The sequence below is a fragment of the Megascapheus bottae genome, chromosome 9 (genome assembly GCF_031878675.1).
Source record: "Megascapheus bottae isolate mThoBot1 chromosome 9, mThoBot2.hap1, whole genome shotgun sequence".
NCBI classification, from domain to species: domain Eukaryota; kingdom Metazoa; phylum Chordata; class Mammalia; order Rodentia; family Geomyidae; genus Megascapheus; species Megascapheus bottae.
This window is the reverse complement of record NC_143517.1, coordinates 18,136,269-18,159,355: the sequence shown is the minus strand read 5'-3', so window position 1 is coordinate 18,159,355 and position 23,087 is coordinate 18,136,269. Positions and strand designations below refer to the sequence as shown.

At 34.1% G+C, this 23,087-nt stretch overlaps 1 protein-coding gene across 1 annotated transcript in view; it reads right to left on the bottom strand.

The window, feature by feature from the left end:
• LOC150058851 (uncharacterized protein C8orf34 homolog) overlaps positions 1 to 23,087 on the bottom strand; it is an 83,271-nt gene that overhangs the window by 26,843 nt on the left and 33,341 nt on the right. The window contains exon 3 of the mRNA XM_090338762.1: positions 13,924 to 13,971. Within this exon, the coding sequence (XP_090194888.1) occupies positions 13,924 to 13,971 (48 nt within the window). The remainder of the gene's footprint in view (positions 1 to 13,923; positions 13,972 to 23,087) is intronic.

Here is a 23,087-nt window from a genome sequence, read left to right as displayed (position 1 = left end):
TGTCAGACGAATACCAGCAAGATAAAAACAAATGTTTGTAGTGCTGACCTCTAAGAAATGTAAAATTAAATATTAAATGTGTTTGGCTTAAAATAGCTCCCAGGTGAGATAGACAAGCTATCTGCTAAGTTTTGACTTTAAGGAAAATCTTCATTCCCAGTTTAGAGTTTCAAAAAGAGACAGTTTTCAAAGAGTGTGCTAATGAGAGATGTTTCATAGGTGACTCACATGTATGATGTAATAGTAGATATACATTTGTTGAAATTCATACAATATGTATTTCACATTTGACTTATAATGGATAAACTATAATGTATATAGTGTATAATGTATTCAATGGGGTCTCCTTAAGAAATAAGGTGATTCAAGAATGGAAGGAAAATACATAAAAAATATATTTCTGATACCATTGACCTCTTTCTCCAGGGCTTCTTCAATACCAATTAGCCGTAAATTAGGTTTCTTAATTGTATCTTGAACCACCTGAAGCATTCTCTCATATTTCCTAGATTTGGTTTGACTCATTTTCTGTTCTTTCTCTATAACAATTAGATTATCTTCAACCCCGGAGATTCTTTTTTCTGCATTGTCTAATCTTCTATCAATACTTTCTACTTTATTCTTCATCTCCCTTCCTTCCAATTGTTCATTTTTGATGCCTTGTATCTCTTATTTTAGATAGTGTATGGACTTCTTTAACTCCTTGATTTCCATTTGAGTGGTTAGCTCAGCAGCTTTATTCTCATTGGACATTTGTTGGAGTTCAGTCACCTTTTTGTTTGTGGATTCTATGAATTCATCCATTTTTCTTTGTATATCCTCTATTATGGTCTCCTTTATGGCTTCCTCACATTCACATCAGCGCCTTCTTTATGGTTTCATCTCGTTTAGATATGGCTTCCTCAGGAGTCTCTTTCTGTATGCTTTCAAACTTTTCATTAATCATGTTTATCAATTGGATTTGTATAGCATTTAGAGGACTCTCCTCTAGTTTTGCCATTGACTGCTCCATTTCCTGTTTATATTGGGAGGGAGATGCTATTCCTTGATTTGCCATTTTTCTTGAGTTTCTTGTTCTGCCCATTTGAAAATGGGAGCAAGATTAATACTGCACAAGATTATAACTTGTAAGATATAACCAACCTAGATTTCTTTAGCTGGCCAAACAATAGTTGTTCACAATTTTAGGTTGCTATTATCACTCTCTCTCTTCTTGTGCACTTACAGACAAATCTAATACCACCACCATCACCATTTTATGACCAACTCCCCCACCAATCCAAACTCTAATGTATTTAAGTCCCTCTAGACCTACAGTATATTTGAACACTTAGATATACAGTATTGCTCAACAACCATCAACTGTAGATCCATGAATTATAAAAGTTGAAGGATGAACAGAGGACCAGAGATAGAAAAATAGTATGAAAGACAAGAGGGGAGGTAAGAAAAGAGTAATATAGGAGTGTAACATTAATATAATAATGAAGAAAAGGGATAGTGAAAGGACAACTGACCTAAGGTGATAGAAAGGTAAAATAATTGAGTAAAAAATTTAGAAAAAATAAGATAAAACTTATGAAAATAAGAAGAGTAATAAGAAGAATATATAACAAAAAGAGGAAGGTATATATGTGGAACCAACCCGGATGCCCGTCAGTTGATGAGTGGATCAACAAGATATGGTATTTATACACAATGGAATTCTATGCTGTTGTCAGAAAGAACAACATTGCCCCATTTGTAAGGAAATGGAAAGATTTAGAAAAAATCCTATTATGTGAAATAAGCCAGACTCAAAGGAATATAGGCTCAATGGTTTCCCTCATTTGTCATAATCAATAGAAACCTTGGCCTCTCCTAGCAGAGATTTACAATAGAGCAAAACCCAGATGTATAAGGCCATGTAGTATGACGCTAAATGAAAGACCTCCAGGATATAGAAACAAAAGCCATATAATGAGTGTTGGCTTTAATGTACTATGTTATCTCTCATCTCTTTTGCTGTCCCATGGTTATCTCATATTGTTACAGTATTTTACCTTGTTATCTGATATATTGTATATATGCGTATATGTTTATTTAAAATTGGATAGGGAAGGGGGGTAAACAAGATGAGGGGTGGGGGTGAGGGGAGGGAAATGGGGACCAAGACATGAGAAAGGGAATCAATGTTTGTGAAGTAATGCACCTTCTATCTGGTGAATGTAATGTAACCCTTCTATTAATTACAATAAAAATATATGGAAAATATATATATGATTGAAAGTTAAATATTTAACTATTTTAAATATTCTTTTACAATATGTATATATATATGCATATGACTTATTGGAGGCATGAGAAGCAGGATACTGACCTAAGTAGTAGAGTCTGTAAAAAAAAAAGTCTGTAAAGGCAAAATCAACTGCATGTAAGACCTGTGCATTGCTTGATAAAGCTACTTCTGGAAGTACAGGGTTAAAATTCTGAAACCATCAATCATGGGTTCTGGAATTAAATAATGAAGTGAATGAATGGTAGATGGTAGGGCCATAACTGTCAATATTGGTATAGGAAGTGTATAGAAGAGCAAGGGAGCATGAGAGTGATGAAGAGCTTGGTTTCTAATGCCATTTTCCAATGAAAGGATAAGAGCTCTTGGAGAAATGACCTATTCTTGTGCTAAACCAGGAAATACAGAATTAAAATGGAGACTCTTGTGGTGTTAGGGAACATGGTGCTCAACTACTCCCCCCAGCGATAGGGTAAGTGAAACAATCAAAAAAGACAACTGGAACATTTCCCAGGAGCCAAAGCTAAACTCATTTGAGCAAAATTAATGTAGTATTAGGTTACTGTACCAAATACAAAATGATTATCTATGATCTCATACTGATAAAAATAATAAAAAATAAATGAATTGAGAGAGATAAACATGAACACACATTTAATGATTTATGTAGCCACTCTGCCTTGAAGGAGGTCAAAAATAACTTACTTTTTAATGGCAAATGATTCATCGTTACTTTATTTTTTTAAGCTTGACAAAGGAGAGATAGAGTGACTTTACAGCAAAGAAACATGACAAATACCTCCAGGTACACTCTTGTACATCAAGGTCAACATTAACAAGTCATAGGTGATATAAGTGGAAATTTATTTCTGTGAGTTCTCAATATTTTTCACAAGGTTATGCCAGGGTTTGACTGGAAGGTTTTGACTCGCTAAACAAGCTATCTAGCACTTGCCTCATGCTACCAATCCTTTCTAGCTTTTGTTCTATTTTTCAGATATGGTCTCACATTTTTCTTTCGGTGTGATCCACCTATTTCCTCTTATATAGCTGACATCACCCCATCATGCCCAGCTAATTTGTTGAAGCTGGGATCTCACTAACTTTTTGTCTAGAGGGCCTTGAACCACAGTCCTCCAGATTTTGCCTCCCAAATACCTGGGTTTAAAGGCATGAGCTACCAGTCTATATTCTTTTCATTTTTAATCATTTCTGAAGAAACAATTAAACAAATATCAATGGGGAAAAATATTTGACCTGTGGGACACAATGCTATTGTGGTCATGACATAAGGTAAGTTTCAGAAAGTGTCATGAATATGAGAACAAGAAGAACCTAAGGAGACAGAAGTGCTAAGTGTAGTGTGGCATTCTGGATAGGATTCTGGATGTAACCTTAGACTACAAGAAGACATTAGAAAAACAACTTGTGGAAAGCTGTAAACTGCAAATTTCATTACTAATAATGGATTGATTATGGCTTATTAATTATAACAAATGTCTCACCTTAGTGTAAATTATTGGTCATAGTTGAAATCAGATAGGAGCTTTATAGGAAAGCTCTGTTTTGTCTTTTCAATAACTCCCTAAATCAACAACTGTTCTAAAATGCTTTTAAAGGATTATTTTTAAATGTAAAGCAAAACAAAATTTTGAGCATAACCTTTATATTCAAAATAAAAACACTGATTTTTATTTTTTTAACACATGCTCTTCTTGAAAGCTGTAGTTTATTTGAAGTGGAACTTAAATTTCTACCCAGGAAGACATGGGCTCCTCATTGAAATGCCCTGGAGTCAAGGGTCAGGATGAACAAGTTATCCTGGTTTGTTTATGGCACATTGAGAGTGCTTGCCTAGCTTTCACAAAACCCTGGGTTCGATTTCTGGGTACCACATACACAGAAAAAGCTGGAAATGGTGCTGTGTCTCGAGTGGTAGAGCTCTAGCCTTGAGGGAAATAACCCAGGGACAGTTCCCAGGCCCTGATGTCAAGCCCCAGGACTGGCAGAAAGAAAGAAAACAAGAAAGAAAGCAAGAAAGAAAGCAAGAAAGAAAGAAAGAAAGAAAGAAAGAAAGAAAGAAAGAAAGAAAGAAAGAAACAAAGAAAGAAACAAAGAAAGAAACAAAGAAAGAAAGAATTTCTTAAATCTTAGAATATACTTCTCACACATGAATTTATGCTTTTCAAAGATTTAACTTAATTTTCCAAATGTTATTAACTATTAGATTTGGCCTTGTTAGGGGTATAGCCAAGAAGTAGTATTAATGTGATATTGCAGATTTAAAATTCCATTTCTGTATAGAAAATAGCATTAGAAAAAATGTCAAATTTTTTCAAATAGCTGGGTACTAGTTGCTCATGCCTGTAATTCTAGCTACTCGGGAGGCTATGGCTTGAAAGCTTTTTGATGTTGGAGGCCAGTCTAGACAGAAAAATCAGAGTGATCCCAACAGCAAAATAGCCAGCAAAAAGCTAGACTTGGAAATGTATGTCAAGTGTTATGGGACTAGATGTCATCAAGCCATACAAGCTTGAGATCCTGATCTAAACCCTATCATAAGGAAAAATATGTTGATATGTAATGAAGAAGAAAAATTATACTCCTATACTATTTCAAAAACAAAATATTATGCCATCTCTAATATTTAAAGAATTAAAAAATAATAATTGTCCAGGCATGGTAGTTCATGACTGAATTCTCAGTTATTTAGAAACTGGAGCTGGTTATAGAACAGCCTGGGAAAAGATCCTGAAATACTATCTCAATAGCTTTGAGATGCTATCTGAAAATTAAAACACACAAAAATAAATAAAAATAAAACACAATAAAAAAGACAGGGGGGCATGGCTCACATAGTATTAGGTTTGTATCTTGTTCATGAGACCTTGAGGTCAATCCCAGTTCTACAAAGGGAACAAGAAGAGGGGATTTGTTTTCCTAAGGTGAAATCAAATGACTAAGGTTCCTCATATAAAATAGAAAATTTGAAAACATTTTTTTAAATCTTTCTTTCTGTTATTATTCGTTTTCCTGATCCTGGCCATTCTAATTGGAGTGAGGTGGAATCTTAGAGTTGTTTTGATTTGCATTTCTTTTATGACCAGAGATGTTGAGCATTTCTTCATGTGTCTATAGGCCATTTTTGTTTCTTCTTCAGAGAAGATTCTCTTTAAGTCTTTGGCCCATTTTTTAATGGGATGGTTGTTACTTTTAGTTTTGGAGTGATTCAATTTTTTGAGTTGTTGATATATTTTAGATATGAGGCCTTTGTCCGTTGTTTGGTTGCTGAAGATCTTCTCCCACTCTGTAGGCTTCCTAATTAATTAACTAGCTATGTCCTTTGCCATACAAAAGCTCTGCAGTTTAATGCAGTCCCATTTATCCAGCCTTTCTCTGATTTGTTGTGATTCTTGGTCCTTATTAAGAAAGTTTCGACCTGTGCCAAGGAGGCCTAGTGTATCTCCTATTCCTTCTTGTAAAGTTTTCAGTGTGTCAGCTTTTACCTCCAGGTCTTTGATCCATTGGAGTTAATTCTAGTGCAGGGTGACAAAGAAGGATCCAACTTTAGTTTTCTGCAGGTGCTTAACCAGTTCTGCCAGCACAACTTGTTGAAGAGGCTGTCTTTCTTCCATTCTATTTTTTTGGCTCCCTTGTCAAAGATTAGGTGGCCATAGGTCTGTGGTTTAATGAGAGGATGTGGCCAGGAGGGATCACTACTACACTGTTGATGGGAGTGCAAACTCGTTCAACCACTATGGAAAGCAGTATGGCAGTGCCTCAAAAGGCTAAACATAGAACTCCCCTATGACCCAGCAATTCCACTACTTGGCATTTACCCAACCATCCAGAAACAAGGGCATACTAAATCCACTAGCACAACAATGTTCATTTCAGCACTATTCACCATAGCAAAAATTTGGAACCAACCTAGATGTCCCTCAGTTGATGAGTGGATCAACAAGTTGTGGTATTTGTACACAATGGAATTCTATGCTGCTGTCAGAAAGAATGACATTGCCCCATTTGTTAGGAAATGGAAAGACTTAGAAAAAATCATATTAAGTGAAGTAAGCTAGACTCAAAGGAACTTAGGCTCAATGGTTTCCCTCATTTGTCATAACCAGTAGAAACCTTGGGCTCTACTAGCAGAGATCTGCAATAGAGCAAAACCTTGATATATAAGGCCATATAGTATGAAGCTAATTGAAAGGACCTCCAGGATACTGAAACAAAAGCCATATAATGAATGATTGTTGTCCTTAATATACTATGTTATCTTTCATCTCCTTTGCTGTCTCTTGGGTATCTCATATTGTTACAGTATCTCACTTTGTTATCTGATATATTGAATTTATTTGTATTTGGTTATTTGAAATTTGATAGGGAAGGGGTGAAAAGCAAGACGGGGGGTGGGTGGGGGGTGGGAGGGGAGGGTGATGGGTACCAAGACATGTGAAAGGGTATCGATGTATGTGAATTAATGCACCTTCTATCTGGAAAATATCATGTAACCCTTTTATTAATTACAATAAAAATTATTTAAAAAATCTTTTTTCTTTCTTTCTTTCTTTCTTTCTTTCTTTCTTTCTTTCTTTCTTTCTTCTTTCTTTCTTTCTTTTGTTGGTAATGGGACTTGAACTTTGGGCCTGGACACTGTCTCTGAGCTCTTCAAGTCAAAGTTAGCAATTACTTGAGCCCCAATGCCACTTCCCATTTTCTGGTGGCTAATTGAGTCTCATGGACTTCCATGCCTGGGCTGGCTTTGAACCGGAATTTCTGGATCTCAGCCAACTGAGTAGCTAGGATTACAGACATGAGCCACCAAAGCCCAGCAATTTTTTTTAAATATAAAGAATGTTTTAGTTAAAGTAAAAGATTTGGCCTAGCTTTTTCCTCAAAACTAAAATTAATTATCCTAAACAAGGACTAACAAAAGTAGTCAATTTTATTATTTTTCTCCATACTTGCTCAGAATATTAAGCAATACGCCTGATGAGTTTCCAGTTCTAATTGCTTTGCTACTAAGTAGATAATCAGTATTCAACTATTTTTTGTTTGCTGTGAATGATATGAAATATAAATAGTAAACAACTTTGGTAAAATATGAATCTTGAGAAAATATAAAGCTTCAGTTGTTGAGCTATTAGAATCATAAAGAGAAAGCAAATATTCCTATTCACAGATTATTAATTTATTTATTACTTTGGATTCCCTGAAATAACACTCCTAACATAATATACTTACCTGCTTTACCCATGGCAGTGTCCAATGCTCAAGCCATCATCTTACTTATAATTCTTTTTGATGGAGGCAAGTTGCTAAACTCTTGAACATTTTTTAAAAAGAGAATGGTTGTGCTCTTTTTTGTTAAGTTCATTCAAAAACTTTCTACAGGAATATTAAAGTAGGCCTGAGAGTAATAGAAACTTTTATATATTCCCAAGAGCAAGGTCTCGGGGCTGGTTTTAGAAGAAATGCCATTCATCCCTTTTCTAAAACACTTAGGCTAAGTATAGTAAATGTCTAGGGACCTTGAGTGGTGGGAAGTAAGGATATTGATCATATGGAACAGTTAACCAGACCTGAATCAATATATTCTACTCTCTGCTAACAGAATAAGCTCTTTGTAAACATCAGTGTATTGTTGTTTCACATGAAGAGCTAACTTTCGGATACTCTAAATGGAGTCAAGCAATGTTTATGTCACGTGTGATCAGGGACGTTCACTCTAGTTAGATCAAAAAACAACTAAAAAGGTTTCTTTGCTCAGATTTTTACTATTGGCCACTTTAATTCTGAATTAACTATTTCTTTCACTTTGAGATAAATATGTAAATAATACGTCAAATTCTATTCTTCAGAAAAGATTAAACAAGGAGCCACAAAACAACCTGTATTTGAAACAAAATGACACTGTACTCTAGACATATTTCATAGATTGCTTCAACTAACAAGGAATTACTCATATTAAAATGAATCTCCCCAGATAAATTATATAGTTAGAGTTATATTTTGTAAGTTACATTCTTTTTGTGTTTGTTAATTAAATTTCTCACATGAACAGGCTGAAATCTAAAAATTATGCTTCCCTAGCCCACTTAATCCCAGAGTCCTAAGAGGGCTTGTAAATACAAGAAGAATTAGTAACTTCAAGTTTCTTTTTTGAAATTTATATTAAAACACAGGATGGTATATTTATTGTACTTTAACACTAGTGCCATATTTTACAAAGCTCCTTTAATTTCTATTATAGTACATATCAACAGATGTAGCCCACACTGACAAACTCCTCAGTAATTTTGAAGAGTATAAAGAAATCATAACATCAAAAATTTGGAGTTCATTTCAATATACATCATTTTGTATGGGACTATATGCCCATAGATATTGAGCTTTTGTGCTCCTCTCCTAAGAATAGTTTCCTTTGTTCTCAGTGTGTGAATGTCGAGAGTCCTATATAATTTATCATGTCCAAGTGCGTTCTTTTCTCTTTTTCTATCCAGGGTGTTTACTTGTAGATTTATAGGCATAAATCTAGTCACAACAAACGATGGAAACCATGCAAATAAGAGAAGAGGATATTGCTGACAGAAAAATGTACTCATTACCAGATGTGTGTAATTGTGACCCCGCAGGACATCATCACCTTTACAATAATAATTTAAAAAAACCATCTAATAAGAAAACTTGGACACCATTCAAATGAATCACCTCTGAATCATTGAGCTAATACCATTTTCATTTTTAATGACCAATTACTCATTCTCACCAAGAGTAGAGGAGCTGAAAGTTTATTTCAGAAAAAAAACCTTTTTTCTTTATTTGCATGCTTTGACATTAGAATTAGAAAACATATGTAACACTTCACAAATTTGCATGTCATTTCTACTCAGGAGCTAGCCCAATCTACCTGCTGCATTACAATTTTAGTAGGTGTGCTGACAAAGCAAGCCCGGGAACAATCACGATTTTAATTGATAGGTTTGAGATGAGAGTGTAATTGTAAAATTAGAAAAGTATGATAGAGTGTGAAAACATTAGAAAATTAATACAAATTACCTACTCAAATTTACACAGGAAATTTGCCATTCTACACTATGAATTGGAATTGCACTGTCTTGGGTTGGCTAACATGTTTCATTGGTAGCTTTTTTCTCCAAAGAAATGTCAGGGAAGTAACTCCTCTATACATTACCCCAGCAATTAAAAAAAAAGAAAGAAAGAAATGACAGGGGAAATTCAGGAGGATTTTTAAAATGATAAGGATTGCCACTTTTCTAGCATATACACCCCATCATCTTTCCTACAGAGATTTTCATTGACTTCAGCAATTTTACAACTATGCAATCTGGCTTAAGAAATGAAAGCATGCAAATGATTCTTATCTATATCAATGCAAAGTGTATGCATTGGAATGAAATTAATTGATATCCCAAGAATTGGGATTCAGTACTGCTAGTTTTTGTATCTATTAATAACTTTATTTCTGTTTTCCTTATTTGACTATGTATATGAGAATTTGAATTGTTCTATGAAAGAAAATAATATCTTACTTATTCCCTCATTATTTTTATCAATCTTCAACATAAGCTCATTTTATATTAGTGGGTTGCATTATAATTTTTAAGATTATTATTCAATGTTTATTTTTTATTTTTTATAATTTTTCATTAAATAATTTATTGACATTGATTTTTATATCATATTTCAAATGACATGTTTAACCAACAAGTATTCAAGAAGGGAATATCTATATACAATCACTGACACTTAGATTTTAGAACATAATTAAAATTAGTCTGAGGGTTTGTATGTCATAGATACATATTAATATCTGTAATAAAACATTGTCTATAGAGTTGTAAATTTTTATGTCTATGTAGTTGTGTTTATTTTTAATAACTATGACAAGATAGAGTTTTCCTCAATAATACTGCTGCCAGATTTCCTAATGGAATAAATCTATATTAATAAATTATACTTATTTCAATTTTTTAAAAAGTATTTATTTTAGTATAACAATATTAATGCCCAATCAAAAGCATACAAAAGTGAAAACAACTTACCAACTCCAATTATTTTCAAATCTTGACTATCATACCTTTTGTAAAGAAGCTAAACTATTGAGGCTATCATACAAGCCAGGTAACATGTAAATAGAAGTAAATGGTGATTGATGAAAAAATTATCTCTTACTTATAATAGTTAATAGTACCATGCACTCTGTCTGAAATTCACTTGGAAATTCATTCTAGCAGAGATCTCAGAATACAATACAGGAGAAACAAGATATCCAGAACTGTTTTAAGAAGTGATTCTAAGATTCTAAATCCTCTTTCCTGCTCAGATGTACATCTGGCAAAGCCAAGCTCAACAGATTCTCAAAGCAGTTTCCAGTGCTTCTTTTCCTGTCTGACACTCTTAGAGATTGTGAAGCTGCCACTTTACACCTGGAGTGAGTTCTCACTCCCATGTGTTTGGGTCTGTCCTTCATGCCTACTTCCTGAAGTCTCGAGAGACCATTTCACACTGTTGCTGAAAAAGTTTTAATACCTATTTGATGTGTATATATTTAAATTATATTTTATTTGTAATGGGATTTTTAGCTAATATATGCCTTCCCAATTAGTTTATCTGTGTTATGCAACATTATATTTAAATTATATTTTATTTGTAATGAGATTTTTAGCTAATATATGGCTTTCCAATTAGTTTATCTGGGATATGCAACATTTTAAATAGATCAGCTTTTTAAAATGAAAGATGACAATGAAAAGTTGGAAATACTCCAAGTTAACAGCTGTTTTTTACTTCTGTATATTTTTTAGTACACTTTAATACTATGATGTTAAAAAGACAAGCTTTCTGTATTTTGAAAAGTTTATTTTTATCTTGGGTAGACCAATGACTCATATAAAATGCATGTAAATTTAAAAAATTAATTGTCATTATAAAGGTGATATAGAGTTGTACATAAAAGACATGTAATTTTGACAATTTCTCTGTCTTTTAACTTATCTGAGCTAACTGAGAATCAAAAGAATAGTATCTCATTTTATCAAAAACGAAAATTTAAGCCTATAACACTAATATATGAAAATTTAAAACTATGAAACAAAATTTACATTTTAGCCTTATTTTAAAAACTATATTCTCTTCTCTGACTTGATTTTTGTCTAAACATAATTGTCTAGTATGTGGTTATGGTGCTATCTCATTACAAGGTTAGATGAGAGAACAACAGAAACTTTGATTTGGAAATAATTGCTCAAATTTTAATAAGAAATGTTGACTGTATGAAAAATGTAAACATTGTGGTTTGAGTTTAAGCATGTACTGAATAAAAGCAAATGTTTGTAATATTTGCAATCTCAGTTTTACTTTCAATGCTTTGGGCATTTACAAATATTTTCCTGTTTCCTGATTCTACCAACATAAAAAAGAACAAAAGTGAAAAAAAAGCATAAATGAGAAAAATAAAATAATGTTTTATAGCTAGCATCTTAAATGTGTTCACAGTAGAGAAGTGTTTGAGTATGTATTTTCTAAGGACCAAAAAGAAACTTTTGTACTATTAAGAAGTTAATAATCCACTTATTTGCTGGTGCCAGATCACATCTGAAATCCTAATTAGTCAGGAGGCTGAGATCCGACAATCACAGTTTATAGCAAGCTTAAACGGGAACATCTGTGAGAGACTCATTTCTAATAAACAATAAAAAATCCAGAAGTAGAATTCTTGTCCAAGTGGTACCACACTAGTCTTTAGCAAATGCCAAGGACAATGCCAAGGCCCGAAGTTCAAGCACCAATACCAGTACACACACAAAAAATTCACATATTGAGATCATGCTTGCATGTTCATGAAAGATCTTAACAAAATCTAAACATCAACCGATATTAGATGAAAATTCTTTGTGCTCCTAGACCACTAAGAGAGGCAAAGTTTATAATGAAAAGGTCACATACACTTGATAAACTCAAAGTCACTACTGAAATTTATAAACTAAAGAGATATAAATAATAAATTTAAATGGAGGGATTCGATGAGTCAATAGCTCAAAATTATTAAGAGAAGTTGTACTAGAAAAAACTGGGGATTTTCTGTGATGTGTACAGTTAATCTTCAGAGATAATATCAGAAAGACTGTTTTGAAGTGAGTGTTTATGACTCTCATCTTAAGATGATGATTTTGATTCTTAGGATCTTTGGTGAATTCCAAGATTTTTTTTTAAATTTCTTATAAGCTCCCAGGACTGTATCTTGAGGATCAGGCATCTCCAATGAGAAGGTAAAAATGATCAACCATCTTTTCATATCATACAATTATAAACAACACACACATTGATTGTGTATTGGTGATAAAAAATAATACTTATTCTAACATGTTTATCACTGGTATGCAAGCTATTTCCTATGACTGTTTGGTGGCCCCCTTCCTCATCTATTACCAGAAACACCAGACATCCTTCTTGAAGAACTGCTCTAGCATCACTTCCAGTCCCACCAATAGATGTAGATGCTAAGTCAAGCATTTAGGCTACCATAAAATTCCTAAAGCTAGTTTCTACTGTTGAATACCTGGAAAAGAATGCCTTTCTCCCCCCAGGCAATGCTAACAACTTTAATGCATTCTACTCTCTCTCTGCATCCTGTTCATTAACCGAAATTTAGTGTCTACGACTCAATCCTATGTCTTTTTCTATTGTCCCATATATTTTGCAGCTTATAACTTTCAATTTTACTGAATTACCTCCTTCCTATCCTTTAGTTACTCTTCCATCTGACTTAGATAAAGCTTCAATAACTTCTGAAGCCTATGAACCCAAAGGGATGATATTTGCAGGTAAATGGGACATTATGTGCTGAATAAATGGGGAGGAATGTAAAGTCTTTTTTTAGTGAATTCAGAGTTATCCATAACTACCTGGAGAAGCAGATATTTTGTTAAGGAATAATATTCAAACCAAATATTTGTTACTGCTAAGGCACTATCAAATTGCTCTACAATTCGCTTCCCTCACAGCAGATTTAAGGAGCTTATTTAGTGAACCCTGGGTTTGACTTCATATCAAGTCTGAGGAACTCTGGCCACCATTTCTTTCCAAGAATTTCCAAGTTTTTTTGTAATCAGTTCAAAATTCTGTGACAAAGAATACCCTTCAATAGATAAACCCAACAATCTAAAAGGATTTTCCAAGGGAATTCTACTATAGATTTTAGTTATCGGAGGCACTTGGTGTACAACTTACCAAGGAGTGCTTTGAGACATATTGTCACATAAGTGAAAATGAATGCTGACCTAGTATTAGTGTTTTCATTCAAGAAGATCACAACTTTTATTTCAGTTTCCTTTTATAATCATTCCTAATATAAAATGTGTTTTATATTTTCTCATTGGCAATGAAAACATACCAGCACTGGCTTCCATCATATTCAGGACAACTGGATCAACATGCTATATGTCTTTACCAATGAGGAATGAAAATGATTTTATTAACGTAATATTTATTATCTTGTTTTTGTGAACATGATTTGATGAACATAAATGGATTAGGAACTTGATGGAGGAAGGCCAAATATGTGCTTCAACCTACATGATAGGTTGATTCAGATTATTTTGCAAGGCCACCTTTACACTCACTTCTTCAGTGTAGTTTTTCAATGAGTGTCCTTCCTGGGAGGCTTCTTCCTAGAGGCAAAGAGGAAGGGAAAAACATCAAGGAAGAAAAAGAAGGGAAAGAATATTCATACTCTCAATCATGGACGTTAGTAAGACCAGACAGCAACATCAGACTTACCTCCTTTCTTCACCTTCTCAGCAAATGCTTGGTAGGTTATCATTTCAACACCTTCTTACATTGGTGAATATTTTCATAACAAACATCTTATAAAAAGGATTTTAGTTTAGAAAAACAAATGACTATCTATGTAACCATATTTTAGATCAGAATACTAAACAAGCTTATAAAGTGTCCCATTATTTATTTTATAAAATGCTGTGGACATTAGATGAAGAAGTAACCAATGCTATATGTTCTACAATCTGAAGATTTAACACCTAGCCTTAAAAATAGTTCTTGAAAAGAAAACACATCATTAAATGTTAAAGCCGATCTTTATATTTAGTTTTTCTCACTTTACTAGCATGCTATTACTAAATTATCCATTATTTATGTCTTTTGCTAACACTTCATTAAGCACTACTAACCAATGAGATTTAAATCATGGAAATTTCAAATAAATTACATAGATAAATTCCAAATCATCAAATAGTTATTGGTTTGGATAAGTTATAGTTTCATACTCCATAACCAGAAACATTTGGAAATAAATTTTGTGATATTATGAATAAATTCTAGGACCCTAAATGTATTTAAAAGATTGAAGCTTGCATTGGATTCCATAGAATATTCTTTTAACTCTTCAAGGATCTTCATGGGTATAGCTCATTGTTTTTTTTTTTCAGTGCATTTTGAGGACAAGACAATTTTAGGCTTACTTGAAGTCCAAAGGGATGAAGTAAAATTGCTCAAGTGAAGGAGCTATTGCTCGGACTGGGTGCTAACATGTCTATCATGGTGAAATGAGTGTGTGTGTGTGTGTGTGTGTGTGTGTGTGTGTGTGTGTGTGTGTGAATAACGTAGAAATCACAGATCAAACCACAGAGGTGGTAATATTTCTTGGAAAGTCCTGATTCCACTATCAGGGGCAAAAAATGTAGTATGTTACAATTTAAAAGTTTCTGGATAATTCCAATCTTGTGACAAAATATTGAAAGAGATATGAAAGTTCTATGTTCTTAAACAAAAGCATAAACCATGTGGGTAAAAAAACAAACTTTGAGAAATTTAACTTAAACTAAATGTGTTGTGCCAAGATTGTCCCATGTTCTGGTAATAACCCCCTTGCTCAGGGCCCATGTACTTGAACCCCAGGTAGCAACAGCTTGATGCTCAGTGGTTAGACACCTGAGCTCTGATTAATCTTAAAGCGACCAGTGGTTTGAGTTACCAAATAGCCAATCAGGTGATTTTAACTATGGAATTCCCCTATAAAAGCTGTGTAAAATCCTTGTTCAGGGCCTCTTAGCGTTGCCGGCTATGGGTACGTGGAGAGGTCCGAGTCTAGACTCGTAAATAAATGACCCTTGCTTTTTAGCTTTGACTGTGGCCTCTGGTGGTCTTTTCAGATTCTAGGAATTTGGGTACAACAAATGGAACTGAAAACTTACTTTAGATAAACAACTTAGATCTGAACTTGCTACCCAATCTCCCTACATTCCTCAAGGAATTTTCCAGTACAGATCCTCCATGGGCCAGTGCTAATAACTCCAATGCTCAGAATCCCTTCTGCCTTCCCACAATTGTCACTAGAAAGAGAACAGGTGAGCCAACTTCTTGGGATTATAGAATTGTTTTTCTGAATCCTAGAGAATATCTGTGAAGCACCAGAGACTAGTTCCTTCTTAATAACTCCTGATGAGAGAGATTTGTTTCCTTGGAACTATGAAGTCCTGGATTTCCCAATGTGTCTGGAAATTTACAGTATTTTACTAAGACCTTGTGAAAACAGGGTTTTCGTGATGGTCAAATATAAATCAAGAAGGCTTCTTGACAGCCTTGCTTCTTGCCACAGTGCCAAGTCTTTAGAATCTCTGCACCAGAGAAAGGGAGGGTAAAAGTTAATGATGCTAAGATGAAATCCTTCTTGTCAAACATAGACAAAATTAGAGCTGGGAAGTTATAAAGTGGGAGTACCCATGCTTGCCTGTTGAAGATAAGACCTTTCTTAAGGCCTAGAGATTGCCCAATATACACATTCTTATCTCCTTATGCACAGATTTGTGTTATGAAGTTTATCTTCAACATTCTTTAACACTGGCTATTAAGACAAGCTGATTTTGCTCAGCAATGGCAGTTCTACCAATGAGCTGATGCCAGCTCCTGCCTTGGGCCTCCCAACTCAGTGAACTTTGTATCTAAGTATCTTACATAAAGTTTTTCTTATTTGCTTTAAATTTTTCCTTTGCCTCGCCTTTCTTGAAGACACCCACAGTTTACTGTAGGACCCATATTTCCATTGCAATGTTCTGCATTCCCAGGTACATTATTGTTCATTGAAGCACATGTCCCTGATGATTGTTTAATTAACAGAATAACCCACAGAACACCATTCATTTTACAAAGTGGAATTTGGCTGCACCCATTATTCATGAATCATTGAGTAGTACCATTGAAGATGGAACATAAAATGAAAGCCTCTGGGAAGTAAATATGGAGAAAATGATCACTTTGTAGACACAAGCATAAATGTGGCACAAGGCCAAGTGGAAAGAGTTAAGTAAGAAGATACCAAGATCTCTGGTTCTTCCATCCACAGGACATGGACTCCATTTAAAGATCTATGATATCCACTAGGGACTTATGGGCCCATGTCCATGTCAGATTTTCCAGTCCAACATGAATTGGGCCACCAAAATGCTGGCATTCCACAATCCCCTTACTAGGGATGGTAATGAACCAAAATTTATTTCAAGTTATTGAACTGTCTAGCTTCATCTTAATTTTAAAAAAAATAGTGCTTTAAGTGCCAAGTAATTGTAACACATAATATTTTGGTAATGACCTGGAAATGGATAAAAATGCCCATAAAAAAGAAGGTAAAGGTGTTGGAAAAGAGGAACAAATTGACATGTGAAAGAGGAAAGGGGCAGCATACATGGAAACTGTGTCCCTCCCTCCACAAAAAGGTATTTCCTGAAATATGGTTTTACTTATCATAAATTACTAACACAATCACAGTTGAGATAAAAACATGTTTCAAATGTGAATCTGAAAATACATTGTAAACATTAGAGAAAGTTGAAGGGAGAAAGGCTGAAGTGATCAGTGCTTAATGCATCACAATGGGTTGCTGGCAACTATAGCTAGGGCTTTTGTCATCCCTATGGGTAATTTACTTGTTAAGAAACATTCTCAGTAAAATGGAATTCCAGGGACAGAGGGCTAGAGCTACACATGCCTCAACTACTTGCCATTTTTCACAAGCACATTCCTCTCGTTTCACTCAGTAAGAATTTTCCATTCATCTCTCCCTAATCCATAGACAACAATACAAAGAAATAGGCACATACATGTAAGGGACATGTATTTGTAACCAGCATATGTCTAAGTTATCTGGTACTCATTTTCTTCGAAGAAAATTCCATGAGAACCCTACTTTATGAAAATATTTCATCTTTCTTCTTTCCTCCAAACAAAACTAAACACTAACATTAACATGGATGAACTTTCTATGAAGTTGTTGAAGTATTTGTGACCTGTAGAAAGAAGAGAGCTCAATGTGATAGAATAAGGTATTTCTGAAACCAAGGGATCTTTAAAATATCACTCATCATTTATTTTACATGTATCAACCACCAGTTTAGTGCCAATATTTTTCTATGGCTAGGGACAAAAGCTAGATCATACTCTAAGAAGCTCACAGCTGTAATCCTAACTTGTTTGGAGGCTGAGATCTGAGAAGCACAGCTTGAGCCAGCCTGGGCAGAAATGTCTGCAAGACTTTTATCTCCAGTTACCTAGCAAACAATCACAAGTAGAGGTTGGGTGGGCTCAAGTGAAAGGAAGGCAGCCTTAAGCGTAAAAAGCTGAGCAAGAACGTGAAGATTCAAAGTTCAAGCCCTAACACCAGCATCTCCTTCTCCCCACAGAAAAAAGAATGAATGAGTGAGTGAGTGAATGAATGAAAGAAGCTTACCTTGAAAATATATACAAGTAATTAGAATCCAGAAAAAAGGTGACTTGATGTATGTAAGACAAAGAAGCCATGAGAAATTAAATCAGAACAAAAGGCATCCAGTCTTTTATTGACTTAACAATAAGTATTGAGAATCCTCAGGTCCTGAGAATTGTCTTAGTCACAAAGTATAGAAAATAATACTTGAGGAAATTTTTCTAAGATTCTTCTTATTAAGCTGATAAAATTGCTGCTGAATGAGGACAATAATTCTAACCAGAAAGAAGGGGAATTTTGTTCAAGAACAAGAATTACAAGAAAGAACACCATGCATTTTTAGATTTAGAGCTATCAAATACCAGTCTAATTTCACACTATAAGTTTTTGTAAGAATGCTGTAGAAACAGTGGTTTTCTGTTGGGCTTTTTCATTGCATCAGCTCACAGGGTTAATGAATTTAAGAAAGGTGATAAAGAAATTGAAATTGAGATCTCAGAATCTGACAAACACTACATTCAAAAGAACAAGAAGTGATCTTTCTATCTAATTAGTAGAAAAGTGAATGTCAGGTTGCAAAAGTTCAGTAATCTTTTTAATGTTTATAAGTCTGAAATCATTGATATAATCAATTTCTATTTGCTTTCAGACCTACATATATGAATATATGCTGCTTCTGTCTTTTCACATCAAGTTTAAAATTTGAGAGTGGTGACATGGACAACAGAAACAACAATATGAGGAGACACAGCTATCAAAGTGGAAGATTAGTGTTAATTTCTTAATTACTAAGCTAAAAAACAGATTATAGTGCATATTGATTAGATTTGAGTAATACTCTTACTATTGAGCTAGTTACTAGCTAGTTACTATGTTGGTTAAATTATGACATCAATCTTCATGTAATGTCACTGTTCTTATATACAAAATGTAGTGTCACTCTTTCTGAAAAAGTGTCATGTACCAACACAACAAATTTTCAGTCATGAAGTTTGAAGAGTCAGATCTTCCTTCAAAACTGAGTTTCCTCATCTATATAAGTCAGATACCAGAACCACAGGGCTCTATTTCCTATAGGATAATAAAAGTGAAAAGAAGTATTGAAAAAATGCCAGACTTACTCCCCTGTTATTATCTTTTCTGTGGATCTTTATGATCTTCCCGTTTATGATCTTGCCTCCTGTCTTACCAAATTATGAAGAGCTTTTTGAATTTGCCAGATTTCTTTCCTTTCCTTACTCTATTTGGCAGCTTCTTCATACTGCTACTCTGACTTTCATATCAGCCATCTCTAGCCTGTAATCTCAGCACTTAGGAAGATCAAAAGTTCAATGCCATCCTTTCTCAAAAGATGAAAAACACCACACAACAAAACAAAATTACCTAAGCTTCATGTGCTACTTCAACACTGTGCATTTCTCTATTAAATTAAAAATCACACTCTGTTTTTTGTTTTTGTTTTTGTTTTTTTTTTGCCAGTCCTGGGCTTGAGCTCAGGGCCTGAGCGCTGTCTTTGGACTTTCTCAAGGCCAGAGCTCTACCACTTGAGCCTCAGCCCCACTTCTAGCTTTTTTCTATGTATGTGTGGTACCAAGGAATCGAACCCAGGTCTTCACTCATTGTAGGCAAGCACTCTACCACTAGGCCAAACTCCCAGCCCCCACACTCTGTTTTAATCATGGATTACTTGGTGTGTTTTCTCCTGTATGTTGTTGGAGCACAAAATAGTTTTCATTAATCTTTGCTCCCCAAGTTGAGTACAGGGTCTGATAATACCTGTTGGAAAATACCAGTTTCAGAAGTGAATCAATGAATGAATGGAAGCAGACTGTAGGACTTAGCTGGCTTGAAATATACACAAAACCTATACAAACCATAAAGATGGTGAATAATAAGATAGAAGAACCAAGTCACCTTTAAACACTAGTGAGGAAAGTGGCACTGTGGCTCAAGGGGTAGAGCGGTATCCTTGAGCTGAAGAGCTCAGGAACAGTACCCAGGCCCAGAGGTTAAGTCGCATGAGCCATCAAAAAAAACCCAAAAAACCAATGAGTACTACAGATGAATGGATACCAAAAAATGTGATACATATATGCAATGAACTTCTACATAGCCATCAGACAAGATAAAATAATGGCATTTGCTGGCAAATGTATGAAACTAGAGCAAATCATGTTGAGTGAGATAAATCAAGACCAAAGGAATCTTGATATGTGGATATTAGATCCAAACAATGCAAGAGACTCAATATTCAGATACTCCAGGTCATTGACATGAATTTGGAGATACAAATATATCTAGAAAGACATATAGGTCTCTGATAGGATATATATTCTATAGACATATATTAGCATATTATATAGATCAGTATACATCTATGATATACAAAGACTCAGATTAAGTTTATTTTTGTATTTAAATTTATGTGTCAGTGATTTTATATAGAGATTTTTTTCTTGAATACTTTTTTGTAGAACATAACATTTGGAATATGATATAAAAACTCAGTTTTAATCAAAAGTTTTAAAAAATAGATAAAAAATAAAAACCAGTGAGTACAAAAAAAAGAGTGAATAGATATTGTTATTGTATGTTCAATAAGCCTGTAACAAAACTATTGGCTATGTAGAATTCTAGTACAGAAATTTTACCTTGAAATATGAAATATTTATTAATCTGTTTTTAATTGTTTGAAATTTTGGTGCTAATGACACTTTCATATTCTTGAGAAATGAAATACACAGAATTGGCCTTTTAATGCATAAGAATTCAAAGAAGAAAGTGAGATGCTTTCAAAATGTTCAGAAATGATGACTAAATTACAGGGAGTACAAGGAAAAACGGCAACCAATAGTGTCTTAAGAAAATGAGTAGTTCAACAAGCAGGAACAATGCAAAATTTAAAAATGGAATTAAGAGATTTCTTTAAAAATGAATTTTAGAGAACAGAGCAAATGTCAAAAACAGGCAAAGAAGGGGTTGGGAGTTTGGCTTAGTGGTAGAGTGCTTGCCTAGCATGCCTGAAGACCTGAATTCAATTCCTTGGTACCACATAAATAGAAAAATGCCAGAAATGGTGTCGTGGCTCAAATGGTAGAGCCTAGCCTTGAGAAAGCCCAAGGACAGTGCTCACACCATGAGCTTAAGCCCCAGACTAGCAAAAAAACAACTTAGGCAAAGAAAACCAAATATGTGAGGAACAGATGAATCTCAAGCAAAGAACCTGAATCAAACACAAGGGCAAAAGGAAAAAAATCAAATGAAAAGTGCACTAATGAGAATTTTTCTGTAAGGAAAAGCAACAGTAAAGCAAGAAATGGAAAATCCATAGAATAAAAGCAATTTAGGGATTTTATCTGACTTGCTAAATTTGACAAAGGATGCCTATTTAAGTGGGGATGCTGTTTTTCAAATGAAAGTAGTTAGTTACTAAAAATATTACGTTTGTTTTTATTTGTGGTATGAGGCACAGATTTTGATTAGGATGCTACACACTGAGGATACATCTTCATGTAACGAAGTGTTTTTCTTTTTTTTTCTTTTAATTTGTATTTTCTTTTTGAAATTTGTTGTGTACTATTTTAAGCAGTTGTACAAAGGGATTTCAATTCAACAAATCAGTTCATAAATACAATGCATCTTGAAAAATGTCTCCCAACCTCACTCATCCCCTAAAGTTACCTGGTTCCATTTTCATATGTGTACACTAAATATGACTGTAGGCACTTATCCTTCATCTTTTTATTCACTTGCTTCCTGCCTTTGACAAAAAAAATGTTTCAAGAATTCATTTCTTAAGTATAAATTGGTTGTTTAAGGGAGTAATACCATTGAAAACTCTAAGTATACCATGCTTCAATTTTTTTGTGTATGCAAAGTTCCATTTCTTAACCTAGATAGTATTCTCATTATTAACTAAGTTATGCATTTGATTCAAATGGTTTTATTTATGTTTAAGTTTTATAATAAATTAATGCATGAAAATAAACATATTCATTTCTAGTATTAAAGTCTAGTTTAGTTGTACTGTCAAATTAAAACTCAAGAAACTTACTGTGACATGATATAACATTCTATTTATTGGAGGCTTTTTCTCCATAGTCACGTAATGTCTCTTGATTCAAATCTTTGATCTATGTGAAGCAGTAATTATTCGCCACATATCATTACTGCATATTTATTGTTGTGATCTAATCTTCAGCTAATTTAGTTATAATTCCGACCTCATAAAAATTAGTTGGAAATTTTGATTTTTATCTTTTGAGGCAACTAAACCTTTTAACGTCCCTTCCATTAAGCTTTTCTTTAAAAAAAATGAATACATGTCACTTTGGGATCTGTAAAATATTCAGATAAATTCTCCAAGGCCAATTAGTAAAATATGAATGTGAGTCACATAATTTAAGCCAAACATATGATTTGTTCTTTTAAAACTGAATTAACCTGCGTCTTTGCAACATAATGAAAAAGCTACAGTGACCAATTTCCTCAAGTGTGACTGAGAAGAAACATGTAAGAAAACACGTATTTCCTCAACTTCAAAGAGCGATTGATTTTTCAGATTAGCAAGATTACTAGGAATGTCTCTGTCTTTAAGGAAATAATCTTCTCTAATCAGATAAATGAAAATTTTATGTTTGATACTTGTTTCGTTTCATTTCCACAACCAAAAATAACAGCTTCATTTTTCATTCTTAATTGAAACCGTACAGAATACTCAAAACATTTATTTTATCCACATGTAAAGAAATGCAGGCCATAGAATATAGGAGCACTTGCTCTTCACTCAGTCTCTCAAGTGCTGGGATTGTAGACACATCTCATTACACCTGATGTCAATACAGGAACACATTTAAACTTACAATGTATTATGTGTGTGTGTGTGGCGGGGGGGGGGGGTATATAAGTCCTAGAGCTTGAACTTGGGGCCTGGGCTCTATCCCTGAGCTTTTTTGTGCAAGGTTGGCTCTGTGCTGCTTGAGCTACAGCTCCATTTTTGGCCCTTTGGTGGTTCACAGGAGATTAATAGCCGCATGGACTTTTCTGCTCTACCTCGCCAGAAATACTAGC